Below are 17802 nucleotides of genomic sequence, written 5' to 3' on the forward strand. Positions count from 1 at the left end.
ATACCTTCGTTCGGCCTTTCGGCATTGTGTCGTGCGTCTTTAAACTGTGATCATATTTTTGCCTGATTATTTATAAAACGTAAATTAATTTAACTAATTTATATTGTTAATTAAAAAAATTATTGTTATTATTGTTTATTTATTTAAATTTGCACTGTGATTTAAAGTTTAGTGATGTTTTTAATTTTTTTGATTAAAAAGTGATTATGATTTGTGATTTAAATAAATATTGTAAATTTGTGCCAATTTTTGATATTGGATTTATAATATTGCTGTTAATTAAATTATTTATTTTTAATTAAATTTTTTTTTTATATTATAGTCATTATTACTTATGAATTTTTGGAATAATTGGATAGTTATGTCTACGTATTATGGCAGATCCGTTGTCGAAGAGACTTGTCAAGGCTGAGGTAATTAATTTAATTTAACAATTTAAAAAAAAATTTATATTTTTATAAATAATGATATATTAGTTGTTTAATTATGCTCATTGATTCAAGGTAATTTATTTTTATTGTTGTTTTTATTTGATTATTTAAAAAAATAAAATTTTTTTTTTTTTCGTTTAGTAGTTTTGTGTGTGGGATAAATAAATTCCAGTGCTTAAATTCACATTAATATGAATTCACCTGTCAAATAACCAATGACTATCATTTCATATATCTACAAAAAAAAAAAATTTTTTTTAAATCCGTAGATTCTATTTTTATATGAAAAAAAAAAAAAACAATAATTTATGAAATTTATGACAACGTGATTTTTAGGAAAAAAATTCTTTGGGGTTTTTTTTCTTCTTTTTAAATTTGCATTTCAACATATACGCGTGTAAAATGTCGATTGAATTTTGAATATTTAAAAAATAAATATAAAAATAATGAATTCTCACGGGAATCGTTCTCATCAGATCAGATTACTGTTGAGTTTTTGTGGCTAAGCGAAATCGCCCCACTTGATGCAAAACTCATGTACCAAATGGAAAAAGAAAAAGAAAATAAAAAAGAATTAAAATAAAAGAAATATATAAAAAGCAAGATCAAGTATATTAAATTAATACTAAATTAAATACGTTAAATTTATAACAACTTTCAATTTCATTAATAAATCATTATAAAATATCTGTTATTTACAACTCATTTTGTCTGATGCTTGGGTTTTATTTATGTTTATTTGTTTTTAATTTTTTTTTCGCATTTTATATCACGCACATCACGCGATGCTTGATATACTTGCCAAAATAAAAAACAACAAAAAAAAAGGAGTTAAAAAGTGAGGAGTTTTTTTAAATAATAATCGAAAGTATTTCGTAGAAAAAAAAAATGAAAAAAAAATTATTTAACAATTGTAACGTTGTGCAGTCTGAAAATTTGTCACAAATAATATTTAAAAATTATTTTTTTCTACTTGTTGACCCAGTGGAATAAAGCCTCACAAATAGCTTTTGTGCTTTTTTTTAAATTAAATAATGAATTGACTCATTTTGACCCTCTAGAAAAATAAAAAATAATCATTTCGACGATGAACATTTCGACGATGAACATTTCGACGACTCAAACTACCCAAAAATGAATAAATAAATTTGTAACAATTTTAAACGCTCGTTATATTTACGATTATAAAATACTCTCAAGTGGTTTTATAATCCTGTCGTAAAAAAAATTTTAAAAAATAAAACAACCTCAACGTATAATCCCTTGGCAAATGTCTCATTTTCGTTCCAAATCGTCATATATCCATTGAAAATAATGGACGCATTTATGTATAAACATGCTTGATGTTAAAAAATAAACCAATAAATTTACAGTGGCTTTAAATAAACATAGATTTGCATAAATTTTATATATAACCTCGCACATTTCGAAGCAATATTACTCTCTAGAAATCCATCTTAAATTTCTATCTTTTTTCATCGAAAACACATGGACTTTTCCACTGTTCAATGTGCTTAATTGTTTTTTTTTTTTCTCATCAATTTTTTTTCTATATATTTTTAGCTTTTTTTATTTTCATTTTTTTATATTCTTTTTTTTTTTTACTGTTGTGTCTTGAAGTTTGGCTGGCGCAGCTAATGGACGTCGATCATCAGCTGCAAGTCTTGAAATAAAGAAGCCAGTCTCAAAATAATGTATACCTTCAATTCGGCATCTCCATTAACCTCGATTAACATCACCTTCCTTTGTTTCATTACTTTTTTTTTTTTTTTTTATTATTATTATATTATTTTTACATTAAAATTTTATGCGATACACAGAGGCAATTCATAAAAATTAAATAAAAAAATTTTTTCATACACATAAAATTATTTTAATAATAGGTGTAATAAATTTTTTTTTATATTCAATTTTTAATCGAGAATGAGGATCATATTGTGGATAACAGGAATAATTTTAAATTTAAAAAAAAATTTTTTTTTTTATTTACCAGTGAATAAATGTACTTGCGTATTTTATTTCGATTTTTTTTTTCGAATTTGGTATTGGTAAAGATCTTTGAAAATCATTATACAAATTAGTTTATTTATTTTATTTTTTATTGCTAAAAAAAAGAGTCGGTCTCGGAGGATATCATGCAAATCGTCTGGTCCTTTTTTTTTTTTAAGAGATAACTGAAAAGTGTCGTGAAGACGATACAAACATTCAAGTCGATGACTCATTTCTCATTTAAATGCTCATAAAAGGAGAAACTAAAAAGTTGAATTTACAATAATAATAAAAAAAAAATTGAGAAGCTAATTTCAAGGAAAAAGATCAATTAAAATAACCACATGATTTCATGGTTGAAATTATTGAAAATTAAATATGACTTTGAACAATTTGGCTGAGAATATTTTTTAAAAATTCTAACGGAAATGCAATTTATATTTTTAATATTTATAAATAAAAAAAATTGATGTTCAGTATAATTTGAAATAAATATAAATTGATTGTAATTCACTTGACTAATTTTATGATTGATCTAATTTATATTCTTGAAAATACATGAGTTTGCATATCATCATCATCATCATCATCATCAGAATATATAAAAGATAAAAGTGAAAGGATTGAAAAAAAAATAAAAATAAAAACCTGTTGCATATATGCAACTTTTATAAAAATTCTCAAACAAAAAGTAAAAAAAATTATTACAGATATAAATAATAATAATTTTGCAAATGAAAAATTTTTTAATTTCAATTTATTAATTTTATTATAAATAAATATTGAAATGTAGTTGATGACAGTAACATTGTGGTTAACCATAAAAAATGATAAAAAAATTTAATAATTTTTATTATCGCATCATTGGCAATCCAGTTTTTTTTATCAGTATAATTTTTTTAATTTTTTTTTTTTATGTGTTAGGCACAAGTGAAAGGTATGAGCGCAAATTGCAATTAACAATTCAAATTAAATTTTAAATTTTAAAATTCATTTTTCATGTTAAAAATAATAATTTTATTCCAATTTTTTTCCTAGAAGTTGTAAAAAATGTCACAGTTATTCGAAAAGTATTTTTATTTGTTTATTAATATATATTTTTAAACAAAATATAAAATTATTTAAAACAAAAAATTCAAGGTTTAAATTTGCAGCTGAAAATTCAACAATTTTTTCGCTTTGTTTTCTTATTTACTTTGTTGCAGTATGATTTTTATGATTTTTTAAATGATTATTATATTTTAAAATTAAAAAATTTCCAAGTAATGAAGGCGTTGGTGTGTTAATAATAATTATATTCAGTGTAGCGTAAATGAAGGACAGCTGGATTTTTACCATTAGTTCACTTGAGTCACTCGAAATTAGTTGGCATAATAAAAAAATAATAAAATTGCAAGCTGGTAAAATGGAACGTGTTTAACATCTATATTTTAAAAGCGACAAAGAAAGATATTAATTTATAATAAATATATATTATACAGTGTTGAATTTATATTAACACCATATTTTTTTTTTCTGTTACGTTCCATTAGTTTTGCTTTATATCAGAGAGTTGTGAGTAAAACAGTCACACTGTTGCATAATTATTTGAATGAGCTTGTTTAAAGGTAACATGAAAATTCGCTCGTAATACACAAGGGGCATTTACCCTATTTTATTTACCCCCCTTTTTCAAGTAATTATAATATTGCAATTTGCCTCAAACAAAAGTCGTTCTCGTCAAGCCATCTAAATTCAACTTGTTAATTAATTTTTAGCAATAATAATAATAACGATTTTAATATTAAAATTTTTTATATAATAATTTCTCATTTGTTTTAATTAATTAACAAACTTATTTAAATATAAATATCATATTCATCATTATAACGATAGGGTGGTTTTAATTATCATCGAGCAGAGCAGTTTTTAATTAAACGAAAAATTTAAATCTTGGAATTATATTTCACTTTTTTTTATGTTAACTTTCAGGAAAATTTATAAATATATTTTAAATTGTTCATATTTTTTATTTATTTATGTTTTTTTATAAATTGATTGTTGCTTTATTGTCATAAGGGCCTAACTGACAAAAAAAATTGAAAGTAAATTGAAACTTTTCGAATATTTGAAGCGTGAAAAATAAATTAAAATAAAAAAATATTTGATAGATGAAAATTAATATTAAAAAGGCGTAATTCCATAGATTATTTTTGTGGACATAAGCCTGTTTTATTCTGATAATTTAAACATTATTTTATTCTGTAAAATAAATTTTTTCCGCACAAAAACTTTAAATTTATTTGAAATTTTTTGAAAATTAAAAAATAAAAAACACTTACGCCTTTGTAATATTAACAAAATTTGAATTTTCAAAATATGGTGGTTAGGCCCTTCTGATAGTAATATGAAAATGTATATTTCACAATGTATATATATATTTTTGTAGATACATATTTCAAATGAAAAATCCAAAACCAATAGAACAAGTAGAAAATTTTTTAGTTCTTAATTTTTTTTCATAAACCATCAAGAGGTTGTAAATTTTTTTCAAAATAGCTATCTTGATGTAAATTTGTCTGTTATGATTGGCTTAATTCATCTGATATACAAACTAAAAAAAAAAAATGAAATAAAACCTTTTTTTTTTTTTTATTCTCCTTAGAGACTTTGTAAAATCTTTTTTATCGGAGTTATCTTGTTTTCTCAAGGTTTTTTATTTTTTTATTTCATTTTTATATACAATAAAAAAAAATTATTATTTTTATGTTATTACTTTATTAGTAATTGCCATTCTGTCCTCTGTATTGCTGTTATTTTTTTTTTATACATTTTTTTACTTGATTATTTTTTTTACAATTTTTCTTAATTACTATTATGAAATTTTTTATTTCTTATTTCTTAATAATTTATCACTGGAATTTTTCTACTTATTATTATGATTATTATTCTAGTCTTATGTACAATCACTATGAAATGATAGATAATATTTTTTTAAATATCTAATATAAATTATTTTCCATAAAAAAAAAAAATTTTCTTTTAAAATTAATTCAAATATTGAAAAGAAATTTTATCGTCAAATTTTTATGATGAAAATATAACGTTTTTTTTTTTTAAATTCAAAAATAATTTCAAATATAAATTGAGCTGTTTATAGAAAAAAAATAATTCGCAGGTCAATTTAATATTTTCTTTCAATTTAAAAAACTCATATTTCATTATTGTTTTTTTTTTTACCGAGTAATTTATTGCCGGCAATATTTTTATAACGTTTTTTTTTAATTTTAAATTTTAGACAGATGCACAATCAGTATTTTGATAGTAATCACAATATGAATCACGATGTTGGGTTAACCCAGTCGAACACATCGTGACCATAGTTAACCACCCTCGTTGTTCGACGAAAGGCTCACACAAAACTCTCACTCACATAGTCACATGTACACTTTTCTTATAAGAATTATAGTTCGTTGTCCAAGAAAACATAATTGCGTTAGTGTTATTTACAACGTTCACGAAATGACCCCTTGTGCTGGTTATTTATTGGGTGTATATTCGCCAACAATAAAAATAAAAATTTCATTCAAACTATATATATAAATAAAATAAATAAACGGTTAACTCAACTATTTTTATCACCCGTATAATCACCTGGAATTTTGCCAAATATATCCATCATTGTCAATATACAAAATAAAGAAAAAAAAATTTTACAATTTAAACCATTTAAATTACAAAAAACAATAATCTTTTTACTTAAAAATTATTATTTATAATTTAAATCTAATTATTTGCATTGAAAATATTATTTTTCATTATGTAAATTAATTATTTTCATTAAAAAATTAATTTTATTAACAAAAAATAATTTTTTTTCTTAGAAAAATTGATTATTTCGTTGAAAAAATTAGTTATTAACATGAAATTAATAATTTAATATTTAAAATAATAATAATAATAAAAGTAAAAGTCTTTTGATAAGATGACTAAATTGACAATCGAAGAGGGGTATATAAAGGTGGTGTACAAAGGCGGAAAAGGGGTCGTATCAAGGTCGATGAGCTGCCAAGCGAAAAAGGGAAATGAAATTCTTGTCGTAGGCCTGTCAAATATACATATATATTTTTATATACTTTTCTATATATATTGCCGCTTTAGACACGACCACGCGAGTGCCTTTTTTATATTTTTTTATTACCTTTTTATATAATATTTTTTTTTTATTATCTTTTCTTGTATATAACGTCTTTCTTTCTTTCGTTACCCCAGCATCAGAGAAAGCCCGCGGTGATCTTTTGTTGTGCACACAGAAAATGACATGCTCTGTGCTTTCAATCATTATTTTTTTTTTTTCTTCATGCATCTTTAGTATTAATCTCAACTCATATATTTTTGCTTATACAAACTGTATGTATAAACTAAAAAATAAAATAAATTTGCAATTTTTAAATTTTTGTTTTAAAAATATTTCAAATATTTCAAGTAAGTTTATTATGATTATTATTATTTAATTTTTTTTTGTTTTTTGGTAGAGTTTATTGTTGTTATTTTATTTTAATTTTTTTTTCAAGTTATAAACATTAAAAGTAACTGTAAAGTTGTAGTCAACACTTTGAAAATATATTTGCCCAGAGGCTTTTTTTTATTTTTTTTTTTTACAATTTTTATTTTCATACTTTTGTTCTTTCGTGTTTTTTGATAAAAGGAAAAGAATGTTTTTCAAGTAATACTAGTATACAATTTTGAAAAAAAAAATATAAATAAATAAAAAAAATTTGCCACGGGACAGAGGATTAGCCGAGTGAAAAGTTTTTCACAATGTTTCTACTATATACTCTATCTGTTCAACATAGTTTTATTTTTTTATTTATATATATATATTTATTTATTATTTTTAAAAATTAAAATCAGTTTATACTTTAACTGAAATAACTGCAAATGTTCATTTATTTATTTTTTGCAATGGTACATTGTTCAGGTCGTTCTAAAATCTTGTTATTAAAATTTTCGATTTTTTATTGAAGAAAAAAAGCTCATCCTCATGGACATACGTCTTTTTGTTATTTCCAAATTTTTTTTTTTATAAATAAAAAAAGGGCCTATCTCCACTGACATATGCCTTTTAGTTTGAGCTTTTTCTTATTTTTTTTTAAATTTTAAAATGTCCATACAATTATCAAAAATAAAATTGAAAATTTTTAAACTGAAAGAGAGCTTTATTCGCTGAAAGCTAGGATTTTTTGTAAAAAAAAAATAAACACTTCTTAAAATAAAAAAAGCATGAGTCTGTAGAGTTAGGTTTTTCTTAAATTAATTTCTGGCAATTAGGTTTTTTTTAATGCTAATTTTCCTTCTTCTATTATTTTGTTTACAGTTTAGTCAATAGTGTTCATAACTATTAAATTGCATATTAAATTAACTTGAATTAACTTAGCCACCATTTTAAATATATCGATTTATTGAATGTATCGAACGTATAACGTGTATGTGTGTGTGAGCTAATGAAAATGAATGTGTCGACAGCGTCAGCCAATAGAATCACGAATAAAGCGACTTCACATGATGTTAGCCATTAGTACCTTGTTTTTTTTTATATAGGAATGTGTTACTATGTTTGTTTTATTTTTTAAACTACTATTTGGGAGGGAATACTTGACAACAAAACTGTTATTAATATTGAACAAAAAGATTGAGATATAAAAATTATTAAATTAGGAATTGCAAAAGGATAAATCCACGTCTGGAACAAATATTTCCGAGCATAGAACCAGGAAAGAAGCTGTCTTTACTCGTTCTTTGCAAGGAGATATTTGTTCCACACGCCTGGTCTTTTCATGTACATCCATTTTCACATATCTGCGATGACCCAACCTTAATGCATCTACATCGAGCTTTAAATGTAAATATTGAGTGTGCTCTTAAAGATCTGCCATCAAATAATGGACAGGAGATTCGAACTCAAGACAATAGGCACCGTATTACGTAGCCCTAGCTCTCTCAACCACAAGCTTGCTTGATATTTTTTAATGATCGATTATTATTTATCTACGTATATTTTCATATATCATCCATTTTGTAAATAATAAAACTGTAAAAAAAATTTACTGTATTTAATACTACATTTCGTTCACGCAACAATTAAAAATTGTCAATTTAATTTTGGATTTTTTGGCGGTCAAGTCTCTCTACCAGTGAGTCTACATACAATATAAATTTATTTGTATATTTTTATTGACAACTGAATACTGTTAAAAAATTATAAAAAATATTTAATAGCATCAATAAATATTCCCCAATTTTATTTGTTATTTCTAAATCATAAAATTTCGTCAAATAAATTTTTTTAATGTCATTTTTTTTTCAAATCTATAGAATTGATAAAATTCACTATAAATTCATATTGAAATTTTTATTTTTTAATACCAATGCAGATAGATAGTTTCATATTTTATCTGAGAAATAATGAAAAGAATAATAACTTTTGTTGTAAAGGTCAGTCAGCATAATGCGGGACATAATATACATTCATGAAAAATTTATTATAATTAAATGTACAACTTTGTAATATTTATATACGTAACAAAGTTCTTAACATTTTTAACTACATAACAAGGATATTTGATATTTTCATGAAGCAGTATTTGTTATTTCATAAAAAATAAATACATAAAAAAATACTGAAATTTTAAACCAAAGCTTATACATAAAAATCATTGAAAAAAAAATAATTTAAAAAATACACATCTTGAATATATTTTTGTATTTATAAAATAATTTTTATTCATATTTTTAATCTATCTATTTGTTCTTTTAAAATATTTTATATATTTTTTTATATTTATTTCAGTACATGGGTTCGTTTTCAGTGGCGAGTCCTGAGATTTCCAGACGAGCTGAATTTGTACGATCCCAGCTCGAAAACCTGAGGGTGAGTAAGTCTTTTACATTATCATTAAATTTTTTTTACTATTGAAAAAAAATTAAAATAAGTAAATCATATTTTTTTTTAATATTTCAATTAACTTTTCTTTAAAAAATTTGAATAATTTATTTTTAAATTACCATTAAACTATATTATTACAAAATTACATTTTTATCATTCAAAAATTAAATTAATTTTCCTTTTGATATTATCAAAAAAAATTATTTATCATTCATATTTTTAAAGTATACATAAATGATATTTAAAAAATCCAATAAATTACTTTTCATTGCCTAAAAATATTTCCAAATTAAACTAAATTCTATAAGTTTTTTTTAATAAATAATCTTAATTAATAAACAGAGCTTTTAATAAATTAAATACACGAATAATTAATTTTTTTTTAAATCACTAAAAACAACGTTGAATTTTTTATTAAAAAAAAAAAAAAGAAAATAATATTTGTCGAGTATTAAAAACGTCTGGATGCATAATATATGTAATAATGGAATAAATACACCCCTGACAGACACGTGATTTTGTTTACACTTCTGTTCACCATTCATGCATTATTAATATACCAAATTTAACCTACGCAAATACATTAAAAATCCAACTAATTAATATTCTAAAATAATAAAAAAAAATCCAACTATCATCATAATTTAAATACTATTTTTTTAAATATCCCAAGGTAGGTATATATTTTTTTTTTTTGTTTGATTGGGTTTATCGGTCATATATAACATCAGTAAAAATATGTAATTCCGATCACGTATCATATTCACTGTTCAATAATCCGTAGCGATATATAATATAACAAAAAAGAGATTATAAAATTTTTTTTTGTTTTTTATTTTCTCTCGTCACGTTCACAGAAATTTTATTTTTGCATCATCGTAAATTTTTCATTGATTTAGTGTTTAATATTTTTGTTGAAATAAATAATAAAAATTTTTTTTTTTCATAACAATAGTCAATGAGATAAATTTCGTATAATTTTTTTTTATAAAATTTTAAACTAGACAAAAAAATGATTGTAAATAAGGGTTGAAATTTTACATTGACATTCTCAGACATGAGATGGAGGAAAATAAAAAGTGAATATGAAAAAAAAAAAAAAAGTTCTATTCTTCACAACAATGTAATATAAAAGATATATTCATGAATATTTTATGAGAAGATTTTTCATGACATTCTGTAGAATCAATAAATATAGTATAAAGTTTTTCAATCACAGTGTGACCAAGAGTCAAGTAAAAAACGTTTGGAATTTTGGCTTTAAACGTCGTTCTTCGTCCAGGTATTTTAAATATAAAATAGACGAGGGTGATCGAACCACATGCTATTGGAATTCAATTTTATCGTATGAAAATAAAAAATATATACGATAATATTAAAATCCAATAAAATTCTTGAATTTGTATGCTATAAATATATGTACGTGTATTTGAATTAAAGCTAAAATAAATGTAAGTGTTGATTTTGGAATTTTCATTTTAAAAAAACCCTTTTTAGCGAGCTTTTTTGTCTTCATTTTCATTTTTTTTTTTACTTTTTTAATTGTAATAAAATACACAAGGACAAGTAAGTTTTAAAAATTCATATAAATATATTTATAAATTTGTTTGACTGCTGTCAATCTTGACAGTTGTCTTGTCAATTTACAAAAGATAAATAATTTTTATGTAATTTAATTATTAAAACAATTACAAAACGAAATTTTCAATTTAAAAAAAAATCAGAGATGAATAAAGCTGCACTTTTTAAAGCTCAATTTAAATGTCCAATAAAAATAGAAAAAAAAATAAAATTAATCTGTCTAATTTACAATTTAATTACAATTTTATCTAATTATTATGAAAAAAAAAAAAACTGTATGGAATTTTTATTTTTACCAAAATCAAAGGTCACAAAAAAAAGCTCCTTTTTTTAACTCAGACTTGAATAAATAATAAAAATAAATCATTGAAATTTACAAAATAATAAAATTAAAATATAATTTATTAAAATTAATTCAATTATATGAAATTAATAATAAAATTTTTTGACATTTACGAATTTTTATTTTAAAAATTGTTTATTTGAAAATTATGTAGTCAATTAATTTATTGAAATTTTTTTTTCATGACAAATATTCGTCTGATATATGTAGCTACCGTATATTTATTTCCGAAAATTATTAGTTGTTGGGTATAATAACAGCTGGACCAAAAAATAAAAAATAATCGTGAAAAAATGTTGATTTAATTATCATGCTGGTCACGATACTCAAGCACACGTTTATTAAATATTAATTATTATTAATTATTAAACAAAGTGACAAGAATATATTCATTTTTTTTTATTTGTTTTTTAAATAATTTTATTTTTTTTTTTTTATGAAAATAAAATCAAATGATGAGTAAACTCGAGGTGATGTGTCTCTTCATCTCTGATAATTGCAACGATGAAACAAAAGTCAAGTAATTTTCTCTCTTTGCTTTATTTTATATTTCTTTTTTTATTTTATTTTATTTCTTTTTCTTTTATACCAAACATTTTTACTTTGTCGACACTTTTGTACACGACTTTATTTATTTTTCAAAAAATTTTTTCATCCGTTTGTTTGCATTTATTTCTCAACTTGATAATTTTTTTTGACGCTTATAATTGGTTCGGGTAAAATCTCCCCAAAGCAGTGCTTTAAATAATATATATAATTTTTTTTTTCGCAAATGAAATAGTGGAGATTTAAGAGACAGACTTCGAGTCCAATCAGTCGAAATTAGATCAAGTGTAAAGCTCATTTATTGTCCCGAGCTTTTATTAAAAAAAAAAAGAAAAATAAATAAATTAAAATAGATAAATTAATGAAATTTAAGTTGAATATACTATGGGTTTTTGGGTTTTATATAAATTTGGATATTTAAATCATAAATGAATATGTTATTTGAAAATTCGTTGACATGGAAAGACCAAATTTAGAGGACATTCAAGCATGCTAATCGAAAATTCAACACTGTGCATATGTATATTATTGTTGGCAGCATGTAATCTTGTATTAATGCCTACTCAAATATATATACAATACATGTACACACATACAAATTCAACTAAATACATTCACTCTAATATTTTATCCATAAATATAACGTACACGTGCTAATCTCGTATTTCTCAAACTTCGATCGGATTTCCATTGTTTAACTAAAATATACTCAAAATTTGTTTTAATATTAAATTCACGTTTATTACACTTGAATTAATATCCTTTCTTTAAAAATATACATTTTTATTTTTAAATATGTTTTATTAATATACTTTTATTAATAACTTTTGTCTAAATTTAAAAATAAATTTTTTTTATTTTTTTTAATTTCTATTTTATAAATATAAAGACTAAAATAAATACTATAAAATTTTTGAATTAATTAAAATTACAAAAAAACAAGTTATTAAAAATATAAATCAAATTAATCAATTAATTTTTTTATTTATTAACAATTAAATAAATAAATAAATAAAATTTAAAAAAAAAAAATTTTTTTTTTTTTAAGTCGTCCTTAAAAACTATTTATTACAAGTCATTGTTTATAATAATAATTATTATTATTAATTTTTTTTTTGTCACAATAAATTAAGAAAACTACAATCAATATAAAAAATTAAATAAACAATATATTTTATTGTTAAATAATTAAACAAAGCTTGAAGTAAAAAAAAAAAAAAAAAAAAATTTGAAAAATTCAAAATTATGTTTTTTCTTTGAAATGAAATATAATAATTAAAAAATAATAATAATAAATGAACAATTGATTAAAAAAAATAGTTTATATTTAATTATAATAATTATGAATTTTTTTTTTTGTCACAATGAACCATGAAACACGTTACGTCACCTCAACTCTCAAAATGGACCGGTGTGTCCTACCTCAGCATTCACATTGGGTCGTTGAACTTTTGCAAAGCCCCACATTCTCTTCCATGTTTAAATGTTAGTGCGTATATATACATACATATATTATTATTATATATAATATACAAACTGTATATAATATAAGTTTGTATTTTGTATACAGTCTTACTGGTATTTTTCAGCGATCCATCCATAATACAAATCGAGTGTTTCTGCATTCACTTTTTATATTATTTCATATCCATCAGACAAAGACAAAATGAAATATAAAAATTTTTTTATTTATTATAATAATATGTTTATATAAAAAATAAATTAAATAAATAACAAGATGAATTTTATCGAACCGTTATGGGGATGAGACTTGTATCTTTCGAAAAACTTGTTAATGAGCCATAAATTTTTTTGTCATCAATCTTTTACTACTCCTCCTTTTTTTTTTTTTTTTTCATTCAAAATATTTGAAATATTTACTTTTATTTATTTTATTTTTTAAATATTTTCATTTATTTGTTTTGTATTTTTTTTTATTTTTAATCTATATAACATTTGATTGTTATACTTTAAAAAAAAAAAAACTTTTAAGGACAATTTTGAAATTGCAGTTTTATTTCTTCAACATGAAAACAAGTTGAACTTTGTTCACTTGATAAAAATGGGAAAAATAAAATTCTCGTTAACATCGAGTACCCTTAACACTGAAAATTGCAATTTTACATCGTAAAATAAATTTTTTTTTTTTTTATTGCTATACATTCAAGTTGAAAAAAAAATTTTACGCTTTTTATTTTTTGTGTGTGATTGAAGAATTTATTGTGTCTATCGATTTTTTATTATTGTATCGTTTTTTTATCGTTTTATATTTATGATAAATAAAAATAAAATGAATGACAATTTATTGTTAAATTATTAGATTTTTATATCAAGTATTGATAGAAATTTCTTGGCAGTTGTTTGATGCTTTTAAAATGGAAATAATTTAGTAAATTAATAATAATATGTGACAGAGTTATCATGCCAAAAGCAGGCATGTGCAATAAATTCATCAAGCATGACCGAAGGTAATCAAATTACATCTAGAAAGTTACAGAACGCTGAGTTTGTAGAAAATTGATGAGCATGTTATAACGAGATGTAGGAATATAATGCTGTCGTGGATTAAGAATAATTACAACGTTTAAAAGTTGTTAAAATAATTTGAAAATGAAAAAAAATTTTTAAACAATAGAAAATAGGTTTTTAGTTGAAAAAAAATTTATATAAACATAAAAAATTTTATTGATAGGTGCATTATTATATAATTAAAACGAAATAATTTTTTAAAATTGATTAAACCTATCAATTTTTAAACAATAAAAAATAAATTTTTTAATGATAAACCTTTTAAAAGAAAACACTAATTTTTTGTAATGAAATTTGTTTTTTTTTTATTAAAAAAAGACATTTTTAGAACAGTTTTAAATAAATTTTCTATGAAAAATAATATCAACATTTAGTCATAACAATAAGATGACTAAGTAATTAACTTTTTAATAAATCAATTTACAATTTATCCAAGATATATAACAAAAGTAAATTTTAAGCAAATAAATATCATAATTTTCGTGACATTTGATGATAGTCATTGTGTCATTATGATTAAATGTGTTACTACGTTTGTTTTATTATTTAGCCTACTATTTGGGGGATACTTGACAACAAAACTGTTATTAATATTGAACAAAAAAATTGAGATATAAAAATTATTAAATTAGGAATTGCAAAAGGATATCTCGACGTCTGGGACAAATATCTCCGAGCATAGAACCAGGAAAGAAGCTGTCTTTTACTCGTTCTTTGCAAGGAGATATTTGTATCACACGACTGTGTCCTTCGATATTACTTGGATTTTAACGTATCAGTTAGATATCATCCACCATCTTCGATACCGATTCATAGCTAATTTTGAATACTCAAAGTTAGATGGTTTTACATAGATCTACCCCCACGTACTGTTGTACTGTGATTTGAACTCAAGACTACAGGCACCGTAAAACGATGCCCTGTCTTTCTCAACCACAAGCTCGCTTGATACTTTGTAATGATCGATTATTATTTATCTATGTATATTTTCCATTTTGTAAATAATAAAACTGTAAAAAAAATTTACTGTATTTAATACTAGATTTCGTTTATTTGTTACTGTATATGGATATTTTTTATAATTATTTCTTTTACTAAAAATAAAAAATTTAATAAAAAAAATTGAAATTTTAGCTGATAGTAAGACGTGACGATATTGCATAGAACTGGTTTGCACGACTAATTACAACTATCTCACAACTATCTCTCTACACAAATCTTCGTATTATTAACCCTCCAAAAAAAAACAAGAAAATAATATTATAATACTATTAATAATATAATAGAAAAAGAAAAACAAATTAACAAAAAACAATATATACCTAAATAAGAAAATTCTTTAATAGAAAATATAATTTTTTTGTAATAAAAAAATTTTTTTTTCAAATGAAAAAATAGTTTTCAAGATTTTAAACAATTTTATAATAACACCTTGTTTGATAAATTACAAAATAATATAAATTTCCATGACAAAGTAATATTTCAAGTAAAAAAAAAAGTAATTTTTTTTTTCAAACAACGCACATGTTAAATGAATGGGGTCTTTATTAACCCTCTCACACTGATAAACGGTCCAAGAATATTGCTCGTCATTGGCATTCATAAATTCTTACTTCCCATCTTGAAAAAAAAAAATAAATTCTTTACTCACCATTACATTTTTTTTTATGATATTATTAAATTCACAATGTGTCATAACCGACGATAATTCAACCCCAAACTATTTTAATTTAACCATTAAAAAAAAAAAATTACTGTGCCAATAATAATAATAATAATATTAAAAAAATAATTTTTTATTTTTCTATACATATACATTATATAAAATATTAAAAATCTCAATTTAAATATTTTTTTTTTAAATGAGAAAAATAGAAAAAGCTCGATGAAAAAAAAAAATAATGAAAAAGAAAATATTTTTTTTGAATAAAAAATAATCTAGATCAAGACATTCATCTAGACTTAAAAATTTTAGGCAAGATTGCTCATTCATTCCAAGTAGCTTTTCATTGAAAAATTTATGCTTTATATTCTTTTATATTTTTTTATTTTATAGACAACTGTATCCAGAACTTGGATTGATTACAAGTCTCTTGCGCAAGTCAATGTATAACAGCTATTTTTATTTTTATTTTTTTTCATTGACAATTTTTGAACACGTATGTATATTTATTAACCATAGATAATTCTTTTTTATTATTTTTATTATTTGGTTTTTTTTGGAGTAGGGTAGAGTCGTCGATAGATCCACCAATACAGAGAACTAACATCAAACCGGATATTTACAGTCTGCTAGGTTTTATACGGGTAACTCTTGGATGCCTACTTTAATATCCTGTCGTCACTCTACCGCCAACTTTTAAAATACAAATAACAAATGATCAAAATAAATAAATAATAATATTAATATTTAATCGATAAATTTTATTTAATATTTTTATTAATTTTTTAAATTTTTATTTGATATTTTTATTGACTTTTGAATTTTGATTTATATTATCATCAATTTCTAAATTTGATTTGATAATTTTATTTTTTTTTTGAATATTAATTTACATTTTTATCAATTTTATTAATTTTTTTTTTATATTTTCTTAATTTTTTAAAAATATTTATATCATTTTTTAAATTTTATTTAATATTTTTCTTTTTATTTTTTTAAATTTTATATTTCAATATTTTTCTTTTCATTCATTATTTATATGATTTCAACTTTTTTCTTCTTCATCATTATCTATGACGACAGTCAAATAAATAAATAACATGATTTTCTGATAAATGATGTATCTCAAAATATATTTATTACTTGAACACAAAAAATAATATTTATTTCACAACATAAAGAAAAAAAATTGACGTACTGAATTTCATATATACTCAATAAAAAGAATAATAAATATAAAATTTTTCCAAAATAAATACAACTTTATTCATATTTTAAAAATTGAAAAATGATATTTAAAAATCCAATAAAAAAAAACCAAAATAAACAACTAAAATTTAAAAATCCCCCGATGTAATAAAAAAAAAAAAACTAAAAAATAAAATGAAATAAAAATTGAGCAACATTATGCTCAAAAAGAACAAAAAAAATGTCATCAACTTTTTCTATATTAATTTAATTTCTATAATTTTTATTATATTTACCAAATTGAAATTTTTAAATGGAAATAAACAGCATCAATAGAGATAGTACTAACCCACATCAAAAAGAAAATTTGTTCCATTTAATGCATATATATATAATTTAGCAAAAGGAATTCATTTCAATGCAACTCACGCATTTGGTATCTGTGGTTCCTTATCTGTCCGTTATCTGTCGGTATTCCAATACAACACTGAAAATAAAAAAAAATAAAAAAAGTCTTTCAATTCAGTCTATCTACCACACATGTACACTTTCAAATTTCACATGTATTCACATCGTATTTTACATCCCCATTTTGACATATGTATAG

The 17802-nt window shown here is 22.0% G+C and overlaps 1 protein-coding gene across 4 annotated transcripts in view; it reads left to right on the plus strand.

The window, feature by feature from the left end:
- LOC122848187 (tensin-1-like) overlaps positions 1-17802 on the plus strand; it is a 102159-nt gene continuing 84357 nt past the window's right edge. Inside the window, exons 1-3 of one of the 4 annotated variants that reach the window (XM_044146081.1) lie at positions 17-79; positions 323-413; positions 9250-9330. In XM_044146081.1, coding sequence (XP_044002016.1) covers positions 375-413; positions 9250-9330 — 120 coding nt within the window. In that variant the 5' untranslated portion in view covers positions 17-79; positions 323-374. Of the gene's footprint in view, positions 414-9249; positions 9335-17802 lie in introns of those variants that run through there. The other 3 variants (XM_044146080.1, XM_044146086.1, XM_044146084.1) reach the window with 3 other exon arrangements.

Source organism: Aphidius gifuensis, linkage group LG2, assembly GCF_014905175.1.
Source record: "Aphidius gifuensis isolate YNYX2018 linkage group LG2, ASM1490517v1, whole genome shotgun sequence".
In the NCBI taxonomy this organism is placed as follows: Eukaryota; Metazoa; Arthropoda; class Insecta; order Hymenoptera; family Braconidae; genus Aphidius; species Aphidius gifuensis.